The 17,364-nt window shown below is 36.2% G+C and overlaps 1 protein-coding gene across 1 annotated transcript in view; it reads left to right on the top strand.

Moving 5' to 3' along the window:
- Window positions 1-17,364, top strand: part of tapt1b (transmembrane anterior posterior transformation 1b) — a gene marked incomplete at its 5' end in the record, with an annotated part of 123,396 nt that overhangs the window by 89,166 nt on the left and 16,866 nt on the right. The window contains 2 exons of the mRNA XM_059989819.1: window positions 1,026-1,102; window positions 11,745-11,905. Coding sequence (XP_059845802.1) covers window positions 1,026-1,102; window positions 11,745-11,905 — 238 coding nt within the window. The remainder of the gene's footprint in view (window positions 1-1,025; window positions 1,103-11,744; window positions 11,906-17,364) is intronic.

Here is a 17,364-nt window from a genome sequence, read left to right as displayed (position 1 = left end):
ACTTCCCCGATGACACACAGGTCTCTGCCGTGACACCGACCCTCGATCCACCTGTCTCCAGAGCCCCGAAATCTTAGGTTTCCAAACCCAAGCTGGACTCTCAGGCTGCACCCTTAGCATGCCGAACAATGGCCAGTCCTGAAACCCCGAGAACAGGTCCCATTCCCGCAAAGAACCAAAGTCAGCGTGTAACTGTAGATCAAAGTCTTCAAAGGAACCCTGAGAAGGAAAAATAAAGATATTAAAGATGAAAATAGAGCTGTTTCTAAAGATGTAAGCAAAGGAGTCGCCGTTTAGCACCATCTTAACTTAGTTCCGCCTCCCCGAGTTGTGGGTCCCATAATCAAAGAAAAGATGCACTGACATTTTTAAAGGGTCCAGAGGAGTTTTATGAGAATGATCCCAGGAATGAAAGGGTTAACGTATGAGAAGAGATTGATTGCTCTGGCCCTGTTCTTGCTAGAGTTTAGAAGAATAAAGTGTGCGGGGGGGGGGGGAGATCTCATTGAAATTTATCAGACACTAGACACTGAAATGCTTAGACATTCAGTGTCTTCTAAAAGTGGGGAGTTTAGGTTCAGATATCACAGCCTCAGGATACATGGAAGTTGCTTTAGAACTGAGATGAAGAGGAAATTATTTAGCCAGAGTTTGGTGAATCTCTAGAATTTATTCATACAGAGGCCAACTCATTAGGTATATTTAAATTAGAAGTAGATAGGTTCCTGTTTAGTAAGGATATTATGGATAAATGGAGAAGACAGGAGAATGGGGTTAAGATGGAAAGTAAATCAGCCTTTTTGCAATGGCAGAGAAGACGCAATGGACTGAATGGCCTAATTCTGTTCCAATGTCTTATAGGCTTTTAGTCTTTAATGGCTAACTAATGTCAGAGATAAAATTTAGCAAGATATTTGTGATTTGTTAAATAGATCAATAATTGTATTCATGTGAATTTGAAATTTACGTTGTTTGATGATTTCTTTGAACATTTGTTTACACCGTTTTTTCTTTGTCATGTGTAGCTATCCAGAGTTATTACAAGTTCCACAAAAATTCAAGGAGCCTTGGCTATCGTTAGCGTATTGGTGTTTTACCTTGGGTAAGAAATCTATGCTGAGGTAAAATGTTAATTTTATTTTAAGCGGAACTAAGAATTTATGGTGAGGTGGAAATATTTTCATATTTTTAAAAGCATCAGAGTATTTTGAAATATATAATGCAGCATACCTTCATATTCTAACTGGGTATGTACTTTTTAAGGATTTAATTTCTGATGAAAATGGTTCATTGCTTTTCATACTATATTTATTGGATCAACTATGGCTTTTAAATGCCAACAGTTCTATATCTTACTGCCAGTGGTTAGCTCAGTGAATGCAAGCCAGTTTGGATCAAAATTCCTGAGCTTAATGACAACTTGCATTTGGTAAATCTATAAATGCACTCTGGCTTTGGAGTCTATATAGAGTCCACTGAAAAGCAAGAACTTGCACTACATTGTGGGATGTTTTAAAAAGAAAGCATAAAATGGTTTTTAGTGAAGTAATTAAAGAGCCATGTTATGATATCTTATCACCCTTTCCCCTAGGGCTGTCAACCGTCCCAGATTGTCTAAGAGTCTTCCAGAGTTAAATAAGATGTCCAGGAGTCCACAGAGACCAATTTAGATAAACCTGAGTGTCAGGCACTAGCAAAAATGTATGATGGCTGTGGACAGTTGTCGAGAAGTCTATCATTGTGGCATGGACCTGTTCTTAATTCAGATTAAAGGCCAGATTGGGAGCATTTTCTAGCCCACTTCTGCTGCTTGACTGCTGGTTAGAGATCAATCATTTATGCAGTATCAACACATTCCTTATTGCATAATGTATCATTTGATGAATCCCCCTTGAATATATCCAAAAAATGGCCAATAAAATTCAGTAAGGATTATAATACAATTAAACTGCTCATATTGAGTGGAATCAAGATAGCTTTTATGCCTATTCATTTGTAAGAATGCAGCGTCCAATTAGCTCTCCACGTTTATGATTGACTACACATACCAGGTACTTACAGTTCAAGTTAACCTGTAATATTTAATGGCTTCTAATTCAGGGGCAGAAATATCACAGAAAGTGATATCTTTATACATCATTCTATTTCACAAATTCCAGCTCTCAACTCCCTTATGATTTATTGATAGTATAAGAAATGATCACACCAATTTGTGATTTTTTTTGTACTGGCAGATTTTAAGATGTGTGAAATAGAGGAGTAGATACCATATACTTGACATATACCCATGGTTATGGCATGGATAGATCACTGGAGCACAAAGCTGTATCATGTTCTGTTTCATCAAGAAAACATTGTAAGAGTGCATGTAAAGGAATGCTGAAAGGCATGCACGATAAAATGCTTGTTGGATTGAAAAGCATGTATGAAAGCCTTTTTTTTACTGTCAAGGAGCATGAAGAGGCCCAAACCCAACTCAGTATGGACCTCAATTGGTGCACCTTTTGACCTAACAATAATAAAATGATTTATTACCAATGTACACTTCAGTTCCATACGAACAACATCTAACCTGGTAGAATGGCACAGCTAATAGAGCTGCTTCCTCACAGTGCCAGAGACCTGGGTTTTCCCTATTGCTGAATGGGTTTCCTTTGCATGCTCAGGTGTTCTCCTATATTCCAGGAATGTTCAGATTATTTGGGTAATTGATTATACTGTGCATGGAGTCAGCTGGAGACGCTCATGGAGTGAGTACCGTTTTGGATTCGCTCCATAACTTTTACTTTTTTTAACCTTTGATCACCCTTATTCAGCTTATTTTTACCTGTACCGAAAGTTTCTTTATTCTTTTTTTTTGGATTTACTGCCAAGCGTTTGTTGTGAACTTTTGATGATATGCAAACAGAAATGTCTCTCAGGTCTAAGGGACAGGATCCCGGACGTAATCCGAACGGTAACGGAAAAAAGCAGGCTCTGACACAACAAACACCATTAACTTTTGAATTGTTTATGGAGGTTTTGAATCAAAAATTTGCTGAACTACAACAATTTTTTAAAGAAGATATAAAGGTTTTTCAAGAGTACATGGTTAAGACGGATTTAGTAATTAAACAGCAACAAGCTCTTATTACGTCTCTGCAAGAAGAAGCTCGGAAGCGAGATTTGACTATTGGAAAACTGCAACAGGATTTAATTTCGACCATTAAGCTGATGGAAGCCCTTAAAGCCAAGAGTGTCGATTTTGAGAATCGCTCCAGAAGACAGAACGTACGTATACTTGGTCTTCCAGACGGCATAGAAAAAGATGATCCTTCGAAATATTTTGCTCAACTTTTAAAAGAAGCGTTTCCGACAATTTTCCCGAATAACCCCCCTTTATTGGATCGGGCACATAGAATTCGGCGTCGATCACTGAGTGTTACAGACAAACCTTCGGTGATAATTGTCCGGTTCCATTATGCACATGACAAAGAACAAGTTATAAGAGCAGCTCGTCGACTAGGAATGATTAAAATCAAAGATTTTTCCTTCCGCCTGATCGAAGATTTTAGTTCAGATCTTTTAAAAAGAAGGCTTCTTTTTAAACCGTTGATGGCTGAATGTTATGAGAAAAATCTGAAACCTGTGCTTCTATACCCTGCGAAGCTTCGAATTTCTCCGTCGAATGCTCCACGACAAGTTTTCCTTTCAACTTCAGAAGTGAGAAAATATCTGGAGGAGAACTTCCCTACTGCTACAGACACCAGTCTTTAATAAATGAATGATTCTGATCGTATAAGATGGTTCTCGATCTCTTAAACCAGAATTATAATCTGGTTATTGGTGTAGGTTCATCCTACACTTTATACTCAAGTTAAAGTGTGTTTGCGTCATGTTAATTGTTTTGCCTTATACACTTTAATCATTTAACTACATACTTGTCTATTAACTTTGTTCCTTTGAAGGTATATTTTTAATTCTTTGAAGGTAAATTTTTCCTTGATTAAGATGGTGGTTTTTTGGAAAAGATTTTTGGTTTTGCTTAAGATGGCATTATGTTTATATTTTTTGTGTTTCTCCCAGACAATGGTATCGCTTAGCTCAGCTTAAATATTTTTTGTTTTGTCTGGGCCAGAGCCCGAGTTATAATTGTTTTTAGTAATTATATTTTTATTCTTTTTACAACTAACTATACTTAGAAATATGGTTTTGTCGGGGTGATTCTTTTATATATATCCTTTTTATATGGAGTGTTCTTCAGCTGACATGGGGGTAGGATTAGTCTTACTTTTTCTCTTTTTAAGTCATATTTTGGCTTTTTCTCGGGGGGTGGGGGGATGGTCTGTTTTCTAATTCTATTTTTTTTGTACCAGTTTGTGTCAGTTTTTTTATTCGGGCTGTTTTTGAACTACAAATATGTCTGTGTTGTCGTCACTTCCGGGTCTTCTCACTACTTTTGTTCCTCTTCCGGGTGCATGAGTTTATAAGTTGGTTAACCCTTTCTATACCAAAGGGTTGATTATAGAATTATGGCTCAGACCATTAATTTTGTGTCTTGGAATACTAATGGTTTAAATCATCCAATTAAACGAAAGAAGATTTTCAAAGTATTCCAAAGACTTAATGCTTATATCATTTTTGTACAAGAAACTCATGTGAGGAGGGAGGACAAATTTCGTTTTTTTAGATTTTGGCGGGGTCAACAGTATCATGCAAATTCGAATGCTAAAGTAAAAGGAGTTTCAATTTTTATTGACTCCTCTATTTCATTTGTTCAACATGATATTTTTTCGGATCCGAATGGCAGATTTTTGTTAATTACGGGTTTACTTTGTAATAAAAAGGTTGCTTTGGTTAATGTTTATGCTCCAAATGTGGATTGTCCTGACTTTTTTAAGTCTTTATTTACTTCTTTACCCAATCTAAACGAATATAAGTTAATAATGGGTGGTGACTTTAATTGTTGTTTAAATCCTCTGATGGATAAATCTTTATCTATTCAGACTTTACCTAATAAGTCGGCCACTTGTATTAACTCCTTTTTGACTGACAATGGAGTTTTTGATGTTTGGAGATTTCGGCATTCTAATGACAAAGAGTTTTCTTTTTTCTCACATGTTCATCACTCTTATTCAAGAATTGATTATTTTTTTGTAGACTCTTGTTTTATTCCATTGGTAATCGGTTGTAACTATGATATTATAGCTATCTCTGATCATGCTCCGTTATTACTTTCTATGAAATTTACGGATACAGCTTTTAATGCTAGACAATGGCGATTTGACTCTACCTTGTTGCAAGACTCTGACTTTATTAAATTTATGGAGGAGCAGATCGACTTCTTCTTCTCAACTAATTCTACAGATGATATTTCCTGCGGAACACTTTGGGATACTTTTAAAGCTTATATACGTGGACAGATTATTTCTTATTCTGTTGGTTTGAGGAAACGTATCAAGATGGAAACTCTTTTATTGGTTGATAAAATTAAAGAGATTGATAAGAAATATTCGATTGCTCCTAGTAAGGAGCTTTACAAACAAAGGGTTGAACTTCAAATGGAACATAGTTTATTACTTACATCCTCGATTGAAAATCAATTAATGAAAACTAAATCTGATTTTTATATACATAGTGATAAATCTGGTAAACTGTTAGCTAGTCAATTGAAGAATGCTCTGGTTAAACGTCAAATCACTAAGATTGGTCAGCAGAATGGGAATCTGACAGTTAATCATGATGAGATAAATAAGGCATTTCAAGATTTCTATACCTCCCTGTATCAATCTGAATTTCCTCAAGATTATAATACCATGTCTGATTTTCTGGGGAAATTAAATTTTCCAAGGTTATCATCTGATGATCTTTTGATATTGGATACTCCTATTACGGATGTAAAAATTAAAGGGGCTATTTCCTCAATGAATTCTGGGAAAGCACCGGGTCCAGATGGTTATACAGTTGAATTTTTTAAATTTTTTTCCGCTACTCTTTCCCCTTGGTTAGGTAAGGTTTTTGAGGAGGCCATTAGATTAGGGAATTTGCCACAATCTTTTTATAGAGCTTCCATTTCTCTAATATTGAAGAAAGATAAAGACCCTACTAATTGTGCTTCTTATAGACCTATATCTTTATTGAATGTAGACTCCAAGATTTTTTCTAAGTTACTGGCATCTAGATTGGAGAAGGTATTACCCAAAATTATTTCAGATGATCAAACTGGCTTTATTAAAAATCGTTATTCTTTTTTTAACATTAGGAGATTGTTGAATATTGTTTATACTCCCTCACATGATACTTCAGAATGCGTGATTTCATTAGATGCGGAGAAAGCATTTGACAGAGTTGAATGGCCTTACTTATTTAATGTGTTGGAGAAGTTTAATTTTAGTCCGATATTTATATCATGGATTAAATTGATTTATCATACTCCAGTAGCCTCAGTGGTTACTAATAATCAAAGATCTCCCTTTTTTCGCCTATTTCGGGGCACTAGACAGGGATGTCCTCTTAGTCCATTACTATTTAACATTGCCTTAGAACCTTTGGCAATTGCCATCAGACAATCACAGGATATTTTGGGTATTAATCGTGGGACAGATATTCATAAATTATCTTTGTATGCAGATGATTTATTACTATTCATTTCTAACCCGGAGAAATCCATTCCAGCAGTTTTATCATTATTGGCTCAATTTAGTGAGTTTTCTGGGTATAAGTTAAATCTTAATAAAAGTGAATTGTTTCCATTAAATAAACGGGTCCCAATTTATGGAAATTTACCCTTTAAATTAGTTAATGACTCTTTTACTTATTTAGGGATCAAAATCACAAAGAACCATAAAGATTTGTTTGGATTTAATTTTTTACCCTTAATTGATCAGATTAAAGGTTTGTTTACTAAGTGGTCACCTTTGTCTCTATCTCTAATAGGTAGGATTAATGCTATTAAGATGGTTATTTTACCTAGGTTTTTATATATTTTTCAAGCGATACCAATTTTTATCCCGAAATCTTTTTTTACTAATGTTGACTCTAAAATTTCTTCATATATATGGCAGTATAAAAATCCCAGGTTAGGTAAAACATATTTACAGAAGACAAAAAAGGAAGGCGGGTTAGCATTACCTAATTTCAGATTTTACTATTGGGCAGCTAATATTAGATATTTGTTATGCTGGTTGAAAGATGGGGGTGGATCTTTTGGCCCTTGTTGGGTGAGTTTAGAAACTAAATCGGTATCAGCTTATGCTTTGAGTTCTATTTTAGGGACTTCTCTCCCTTTTGCTCTTTCTAAATTGCCGAAACGAATTGACAACCCGATAGTTAAACATACATTGCGTATATGGTTTCAATTTCGGAGATTTTTTGGGTTGACTCAATTCGTTTTAAATAGTCCTATTGTATCTAATTGTTTTTTTCACCCTTCCATTATAGATCAAGCTTATTCAGCTTGGAAAACTAAAGGATTACTAAGATTTTCTGATTTATTTTTAGATAATTGTTTCATGTCTTTTGAACAATTATCCAACAGATATAACTTGCCGAGATTTCATTTTTTTAGATATTTACAGATTAGACATTTTTTAAGTTCTGTACTCTCTACGTTTCCAAATTTTGTGCCTTCAGATACTTTGGAGAGTTTATTTGAATTAGACCCTTTTCAAAAAGGGCTTATTTCAAAACTTTATAATATAATTATGAAGATACGTTCAGAGCCCCTTTATAAGACTAAACAGGATTGGGAAAGAGAGCTTAGTTTTAGTATTTCTAGTGAGAATTGGGATAGAATTCTTCAATTAGTTAATACATCATCGTTATGTGCCAAACATTCACTAATACAATTTAAGGTTGTGCATAGGGCCCATATGTCCAAGGATAAATTAGCTCATTTTTACTCTCATATAAGTCCTATTTGTGATAGATGTCATTCTGAAATTGCGTCTTTAACTCACATGTTTTGGTCGTGTTCATTTTTGGAGAAATATTGGAAAGATATTTTTGATATTATTTCTGCAGTTTTGAATATTGATTTACAACCTCATCCTATTACCGCAATTTTTGGTTTACCAATGTTAGATTCACAGCATTTATCTTCTTCAGCCCGTCGAATGATTGCATTTCTAACTCTGATGGCTAGAAGATCTATATTGTTGAATTGGAAAGGAATTGATCCTCCCACTGTATTTAATTGGTTCTCTCAAACTATGTTATGTTTAAATTTAGAAAAAATTAGAAGTGGTACTTTTGAGACTTCTATTAAATTTGAAAAGTTATGGAGACCATTCATTCAACATTTTCATATGATGTAATATGACCCTGTGCCAAGTACATTTGATTTCCTAGCTTTTAGCTTATGTATTTTGAGAGGACCGGAAGTGACGGCATTGATGAATACTTATTTTTGTGAGATATTATAAACAGCCCACTTTTTTTTTCTCCTTCTCTTTTGTTTGTTTTTCTTTCTTTTATATTACTTATTAGATTAGTTAGTTTTGCATTATATAAATTTTTTTTTGTTTTTTTTTTCTTTCTTTTTTCTGTTTTTTTTATATTATACATTATGAAATATTTAGATTTACTATGTCCATACATATATCTTATGGCTTATGTCTTGGTAAACTCATTTATATTGTAACTATTATGTATGTTTTTTTTTCATATGTAATGGAATGTGTATGTTGGTAATTTCTTTATCAATATATCATCTGTATTCTGTCCATATTACTAATATTAATAAAAAGATTTAGAAAGAAAGAAAAGATTATACTGTGCATGGATGAGTAGTAGAGTCTTTGGGGTATGAAAGTTGATGAGAGTGTAGGATTTGTGAAGCTGAGTGGTTGTTGGTGCCAGTTATTAAAAGGCCTGTTATTAAGCCAAGACTCCATAGATTCACTCTGCACTCCCTCCGAAGCTTGCAATTCCTCCTTAGTTGCTGTTTGCAGAATTACTTATGGTATTCCAGTTTTTAGGCTAAAGCATTTCAACTTACGTTTTAGACCTCTGCATAAGAACTTAATATCCCCTTAGGCTTTTAGATGCCTATCTATGATATTTTCTTGGGAAGGGGTGGAGGCTGGGCCATTTGGCATTCTTAAAGTAGTTAATAAATCTTTGAAAGATTACGGAATTGAGCTCTTCAGGGAACTGGCATAGATGTGGAGGTGAAATCTGGGAGCAGATCATTCATAGCTTGCAAGAAGTGCCTACTCCTACTTTTCTATTTTTTTCTGTTCTTTTGGATTTGCGCTGCTTCTAGATTAGCAGTTTTTCCAGACTACTGGATGTTAAAACATTTAATTCACTATCTTAAAAATGTATCTCAATAGAATAGGCATTTTCCAGTGAAGTTTAAAGGAAGTCTGGAAAGTCCTTGGTGTATTTTAAAGGAGTGTGGGAAGCCAAATCAGATGAGATTCAAGAGTGTGAGAACCAAGTCAGCAGTGAATGAGAGGGAGTGTACAGTTTGGGGTCCCAGTGTGTCAGACGGAGTAGGGAACTTGCACATTGGTGTGTCGGAGAGACCATGGGAACCAGGACCTCAGTATCAAATCATAGGAGTTAGTACTTGGCAAACCAGAATTAGGACTTCCAAACAATGTGTAGCAGAGTAGTTCAATGTACTGCAGTTTAGTACTTCTGTTTAATCTGTTAATATCACTGTAATTTGGTGTTTCCATTCCCACAGTTTATACTGCTGTCATTGACAAATTTGATTTATAACTGTCTAAACAATCATCTATTAATGAATACAGTAAATGTTTGTTGACACTAGTGTAAATCTTATTGTGACACCACAAATCAAGTTTAAATATTGTATCAATTAGCCATGCTAACAATGGATCACCTTTGTTGCTACAGTCACAAATGCAAATGACACAGCAGACTGTCACATTATAAAGGCTTCATGGCTAGTCCCAGGACATTTAGACAAAGAACAGTATGATTTGTTGCCTGAGATCAAACACCATTTAGTTAGTGAGGATGTGAAATGTCTTTTGGTTCTAGATTTAAGCAGAGTTGAGATACAAGTGATGTGCTTTTACTGTAGGGAAGCTTGCAATCATAGCAAAACTGCTTGTTTTTCTCTGGTAAGGGATATGAAAGGTTGCTTGCTCCTCTTGCCAGAGTATTCCATGTAGTTTGGCTCTTGAAATCAAAACATGGACAAAAGAGTTGAATTCCACAGATGAGGTTAGAGTCACTTCTCTTGAGATCAATGTGTTCTACAGAAAGTGGGAAGTCTTTTGGAATCAGGCAAAACTAGAGTTGTATGAAATCATCTGTGGTCACTGAAGGCCAGTTACATCAGCCAGACATTCATTTGAGCAGAGCTGAGTCTATTAGCTAATTCATCAGGTGATCAATTTTGAAAATGGATTATGATTATTACATTATGGTCAGTACCACTTGCAAATCATCAGATAATGAGTGCTCAAATATGATAATACAGACAATTGAGTATATTTCAATTTTGGCTGATAAATGACAAATAACATTTGTATTAATCAAGTACTAGGCAGTAATAAAGTCAAACTAGAGAAAATTTAACAACAGCCTCTTGATATCAAGACAGTCATAATCTCATTCCTTACCATCATTCTCCTAGTAATACTATTAAAACTTTTTACTGAACAGCCAAGAGAAACAATAAAGCAACAAGCGCAAGCCAGAAGTGGGGTGATCAATGGCAGGTCACCTGCTGAATTCAAGTCCATACACAGTCTACAAGGCACAAGTCAAGAGTATTGTGGAAATCTGTTCAATTGCATCTGAAAGAATTACATTCTGAAGTTTTCCCTACCACAGATGTCATCTCTATCCTCATTGACCTTCATGGTCACCTTTCAATGTTATAAATTTAAATTTCTTACATTTTTGATCCTTCCATGACTTGTTGCTTTTTTTGTAATGTGTAACCTAGCCATGCATCTGCTCCACCTATATTTGTTTCTGTAAATCAAGGTAACTGCATTTACTTACCCTTTATCTGCTCTTCCCAGTAGTTCACCACATTTCCCATGGTCCAGAATTCCTGCTCTAGCCCCTTTCACCTGTCAACTACTTTACTTAAACCAATCACATTGACAATGACTTTGGCGATCTTTGAATTCAATCCTGTTCCTGTCTTAGTAACGGCAATGCATTTTTTACTTATAAAGGGATTATTTTAGAAGAGAATTTTCAGTTGAGATGTTGTGTGCCAGTCCATTTCACAAAGTACAGGAATTAAGTTTACAGCTGTATTTGTATTAATTTAAAATTACTGACAAATCTTCAGTTCGAAGTGGTGAGTCAATAACAGGTCAATATTGGTAGCTGCAGTGTAACATTTGAATGGAAATGTACATCTTATAATGCATATTTAAATGGCATAGTGCTAGCACATTTCAAAGGGAGTTGGAGTAACTAATTCTATTCTAAGAGTATAATTTGACAAGTATGACTGGCCATTGATAAGTGATATTTTTTCCAATTAACTATTTTCAAGGAGGCATGGAATCCTTTCTGAGAACAACTTGATAAGTTGATAGCAACTTGAAACGAAGCTATACTGTAATTCAGAACAAGTGTGTGACTGATGGTGGGAATTATGCAGATTAGTAATATGTAGTAACAGCTCATTTCTTCAAGGTATAATATTTAGCTCGGTAGACATATTTCTGGGAAATCTTGGACTATTTGGCCATTGCCAATTACTTCCTGTTGCAGATTTCCTTTACTATTGTAAGCCTTGTCTTTGTTTTTCTCCTTTCAAGGCTAATTGCGCTTAAAGTTCTGAACAGCATTGTGTTGCTGGGGAAATCTTGCCAATATGTAAAAGAGGCCAAGATGGAGGAGAAGTTGTTTCAATCACCAGTAGTCACCAACCCTGGGAAACCTGTCAAAAAATCTGTTAACAAAGTTAAATCACCTCAAGGTAATTAATTTCTACATGCATTCTATTTAAAGCATTTTATACTGGGACATTTTTGTTTAATTTAAATGAACTAAAGGTTCAAATAGTGCAATTGTTTGCAAGATCAGCATGTTTACAAAGTTGTAAGTTAAGGTAGTTTTTGAATTCAGTCTCTTGAATAGTAAGTTCAATTATTTAGAATCCCCTTATTGAAACAGTAAATGATAGAAGTAATATAATGAAGGTTTCCTGTAGTAATCTATCTTTGATACATTATGGCACGAAGTATTGAAGTAAAAAAGCAACTTTCCTTCACTTGGGGAATCTTGGATTTTACATATATTATTTAAAATTTTCAACACTGATCCCAAAATAATTAGCTGACTTAAATATCTACAGTCTTTAAAATCAATATTTGACATTAAGTTGTTATACAAAGGTTTTTAACTTTTTAAAACCTTTTTAAAAGGTTTTTAAAAATGTTTTTAACTTCAAACTGCTTTCCATTTGTATCTTAAGAACTAAAGACCAACTTCCATTTACGATCAGAAGTTGAGCAAAACAATATAATTAAAAGTTTACTTACAACTGTTAGTGACCTTTCAGCTGGAAGCTGCTATTTAGAAAGCAAGCTTAGCAAGCATGGGATCTTCTGCCCAGGAAAGTGAAGATCCATCACGCACACTTATGGAAGATTTCTAACCCAGCATCTTCCTAATAATATCAGCTTTGAGATCAGGACTTCTCTTGGGATCAGATTATCACTACTCCAATCATTTCAGTAGGTTACTAGTGCTGGGAAAGGTTCTCTTTACTCTCTTTGATTTGCTGTTCAAAAGCACTATTTGGGTACTTCCCATTGTAGGCATTACCTCTGTGATTTTCTCTTCCTTAATCTCAGCTGCACACTTTTCTCAAATCTCAAAGTAATGTCTGTATTAGTCCATCTTTAAAGTGAACACCCATTGCTATAACCATAAAACAATTACAGCACGGAAACAGGCCATCTCGGCCCTTCTAGTCCATGCCAACGCTTACACTCACCTAGTCCCACTGGCCCGCACTCAGCCCATAATCATCCATTCCTTTCCTGTCCATATACCTATCCAATTTTACTTTAAATGACAATACCGAACCTACCTCTACCACTTCTACTGGAAGCTCATTCCACACAGCTACCACTCTCTGAGTAAAGAAATTCCCCCTTGTGTTACCCTTAAACTTTTGCCCCCTAACTCTCAAATCATGATTTCTTGTTTGAATCTCCCCTACTCTCAATGGAAAAAGCCTATCCACGTCAACTCGATCTATCCCCCTCATTATTTTAAATACCTCTATCAAGTCCCCCTTCAACCTTCTATGCTCCAAAGAATAAAGACCTAACTTGTTCAGCCTTTCCCTGTTACTTAGGTGCTGAAACCCAGGTAACATTCTAGTAAATCTTCTCTATACTCTCTCTATTTTGTTCATATCTTTCCTATAATTCGGTGACCAGAACTGTACACCATACTCCAAATTCGGCCTTACCAATGCCTTGTACAATTTTAACATTACATCCCAACTCCTATACTCAATGCTCTGAATTATAAAGGCCAGCATACCAAAAGCTTTCTTCACCAACCTATCCACATGAGATTCCACCTTCAGGGAACTATGCACCATTATTCCTAGATCACACTGTTCTACTGCATTCTTCAATGCCCTACCATTTACGATGTATGTCCTATTTGAATTATTCCTACCAAAATGTAGCACCTCACACTTATCAGCATTAAACGCCATCTGCCATTGTTCAGCCCGCTCTTCTAACTGGCCTAAATCTCTCTGCAGACTTTGAAAACCTACTTCATTATCCACAATGCCACCTACCTTAGTATCATCTGCATGCTTACTAATCCAATTTAGCACCCCATCATCCAGATCATTAATGTAAATGACAAACAACATTGGACCCAGTACAGATCCCTGAGGCACACCACTAGTCACCGGCCTCCAAACTGATAAACAGTTATCTGGCATCTCCCATCCAGCCACTGTTGAATCCATTTTACTACTTCAATATTAATACCTAACGATTGAACCTTCCTAACTAACCTTCCGTGCTGAACCTTGTCAAAGGCCTTACTGAAATCCATATAAACAACATTCACTGCTTTACCCTCGTCAACTTTCCTCGTAACTTCTTCAAAAAATTCAGTAAGATTTGCCAAACATAACCTTCCATGCACAAATCCATGCTGACTATTCCTAATCAGACCCTGTCTATCCAGATAATTATATATACCATCTCTAAGAATACTTTCCATTAATTTACCCACCACTGACATCAAACTGACAGGCCTATAATTGCTAGGTTTACTCTTAGAACCTTTTTTAAACAATGAAACCTCATGAGCAATACGCCAATCCTCCGGCACCATCCCCGTTTCTAATGACGTTTGAAATATTTCTGTCAGAGCCCCTGCTATTTCTACACCAACTTCCCACAAGGTCCTAGGGAATATCCTGTCAGGACCCAGAGATTTATCCTCTTTTATATTCCTTAAAAGTGCCAGTACTTCCTCCTCTTTAATTGTCATAGTTTCCATAACTTCCCTACTTGTTTCCCTTACCTTACACAATTCAATATCCTTCTCCTTCGTGAATACCGAAGAAAAGAAATTGTTCAAAATCTCCCCCATCTCTTTTGGCTCCACACATAGCTGTCCACTCTGATTCTCTAAGGGACCAATTTTATCCCTCACTATCCTTTTGCTATTAATATAACAGTAGAAACCTTTCGGATTTATTTTCACCTTACTTGCCAAAGCAACCTCGTATCTTCTTTTAGCTTTTCTAATTTCTTTCTTAAGGTTCTTCTTACATTCTTTATATTCCTCGAGCACCTCATTTACTCCATGCTGCCTTTATTTATTATAGATCTCCCTCTTTTTCCAAACCAAGTTTCCAATATCCCTTGAAAATCATGGCTCTTTCAAACTTTTAACCTTCCCTTTCAACCTAACGGGAACATAAAGATTCTGTACCCTCAAAATTTCACCTTTAAATGACCTCCATTTCTCTATTACATCCTTCCCATCAAACAAATTGTCCCAATCCACTCCTTCTAATTCCTTTCGCATCTCCTCAAAGTTAGCCTTTCTCCAATCAAAAATCGCAACCCTGGGTCCAATCCTATCCTTCTCCATAATTATATTGAAACTAATGGTATTGTGATCACTGGACCCGAAGTGCTCCCCAACACGAACGTCCATCACCTGACCTATCTCATTCCCTAACAGGAGATCCAACACTGCCCCTTCTCTAGTTGGTACCTCTATGTATTGCTGCCAAAAACTATCCTGAACACCTTTTACAAACTCTAAACCATCCAGCCCTTTTACAGAATGGGCTTCCCAGTCTATATGTGGAAAATTAAAATCTCCCACAGTCACAACCTTGTGCTTACTACAAATGTCTGCTATCTCCTTACAAATTTGCTCCTCCAATTCTCGCTCCCCATTAGGTGGTCTATAATACACCCCTATACGTGTTACTACACCTTACCCATTCCTCAATTCCACCCAAATAGCCTCCCTAGATGAGCTCTCTAATCTATCCTGCCAAAGCACCGCTGTAATATTTTATCAGACAAGCAATACAACACCTCCTCCTCTTGCCTCTCCTATTCTATCACACCTGAAGCAACGAAATCCAGGAATATTTAGTTGCCAGTCACACCCCTCCTGCAACCACATTTCACTAATAGCTACAACATCATATTTCCAGGTATCAATCCATGCTCGAAGCTCATCCACCTTTCTTACAATGCTCCTAGCATTAAAATAGATGCATTTAAGAAACTTTCCACCTCTTCCTCTCTGTTTATCCCTAACGATGCGATCAATTTTATTATTTTTTTTCTTCCTTCTCCCGTACATCTTCTGTCTGAGCACTCCCCTTCTCTATCACCTGCTTATTCTTCTTCACACACTGTCTACTAGCTTTCTCTATTTGTGAACTAACCTCTGTAACTTAACATTCTAGTACCAACCATATCATTTGAATAAGTTTCTAACTACTTTTGAGATCCTGAATTCTGTATATAATTGTTCATGTCTATTCCCTTTACTTTGTTAAAGATTGGATCTAACAGAACTTAAGTGTTTTCTCAGAAAACTTTAACTGAGCAAAGGCTGCTCAGTCAAACCATGGGGTTTTATCAACCAAGTGTACAAACTATTCTTGTAGCACTAAGTAGAACATGAATAATAGTATCGGTAGGCTTGGTGGTCCTAATTGTTGCACCGCAATATATACTTATACCTTAAACCCAAATAGTAAGTAAAATGCACTCATGATAAGTTGGATTGCCTTGGGATGCTAGAAATAGATCAATATAATCAATTTCCATACTTGAATCTGTGCATTTAGTTTTGTTTGTCTTATAGGAGGTAGTCTTGCAACTGCTCCTTTATTCTTTACAGATCACTTAGCGTACACAGCCACCAGTGTAACATGGCTAATTTTGTCTGAGTGGATTTTGTCCAAATCCTTGGTGGACTTCTTGAATCAGTGCTGTCCGCTTGTGGGCAGGAGATATTTTTCATCTTTTCTAGGGCAGCATACCTAAACTTACCTTCACAAATCAGCTTTATATTTGTATTTGAAAATCTTTTTGAAGTGGGCTTCGTTGTATCTCGGATAATTCTTAAAACATCATCTTGTTTGTTTGTTTATTTACTTTTTTAATTAGCTCCTACCAAAACTCTGGACTCGGGAAACTCAATTGCATAGGCCGGCAAATTGCTTACAGATATCCAAATTCCTTCATGGTATTTTCAGACGTCATGCACTCCCATAAGAGAGTGTGATTGTCACAGTGTCGGGGAATGTGGAGGACTGCTGCAAACATACAATGGACTCCTCTGACTTTCACAGCCTCCCAGGACATGATTAATTAAAGGGAGATCAAATGTGGCACAGAGGGACACCTTCATTCTCCCATTCTTTCAGCTGGTATTCTGATATCCAATCTGAGACTCCGTGGCCTTCTAACTGTCTTTCCCGATTACAGACAAAAGCCAGGCAGGTTATGTCGTAGAGACTTCATTTTTATCACTGTGTTGGGTGTCATTGTTCACTCTTATCAATAACATTGTTAGATATATCCTTTAATAGCTGCAATGACTGGAGAGTTTCCAACTCCACTTCTGCCCCTTCCCTTTTCTACTAGCTTGTCCCAAGTCACCATAATTTTGTTTTATCTCTCCTTCAGCTTCCGCCAGAGGGAACTGATTTGCGTATTTATTTCTGCTAAGTATTGATTGCTGAATATCCTGCTCCTAACAATTCCATCAAGGCCTGAATCTAACAATTCTATCATGGAGCTGCAGCTCGATGACCTTTGCCTGGTCAGGGAGAGTGAGGAGGTGACAGAGAGGAGTTACAGGCAGGTGGTCACTCCGGGGCCACAGGAGGCAGATAGGTGGGTCACGGTC

The sequence above is a fragment of the Hypanus sabinus genome, chromosome 14, assembly GCF_030144855.1.
Source record: "Hypanus sabinus isolate sHypSab1 chromosome 14, sHypSab1.hap1, whole genome shotgun sequence".
Taxonomy (NCBI): Eukaryota; Metazoa; Chordata; class Chondrichthyes; order Myliobatiformes; family Dasyatidae; genus Hypanus; species Hypanus sabinus.
This window is presented reverse-complemented; position numbering and strand designations above follow the sequence as displayed.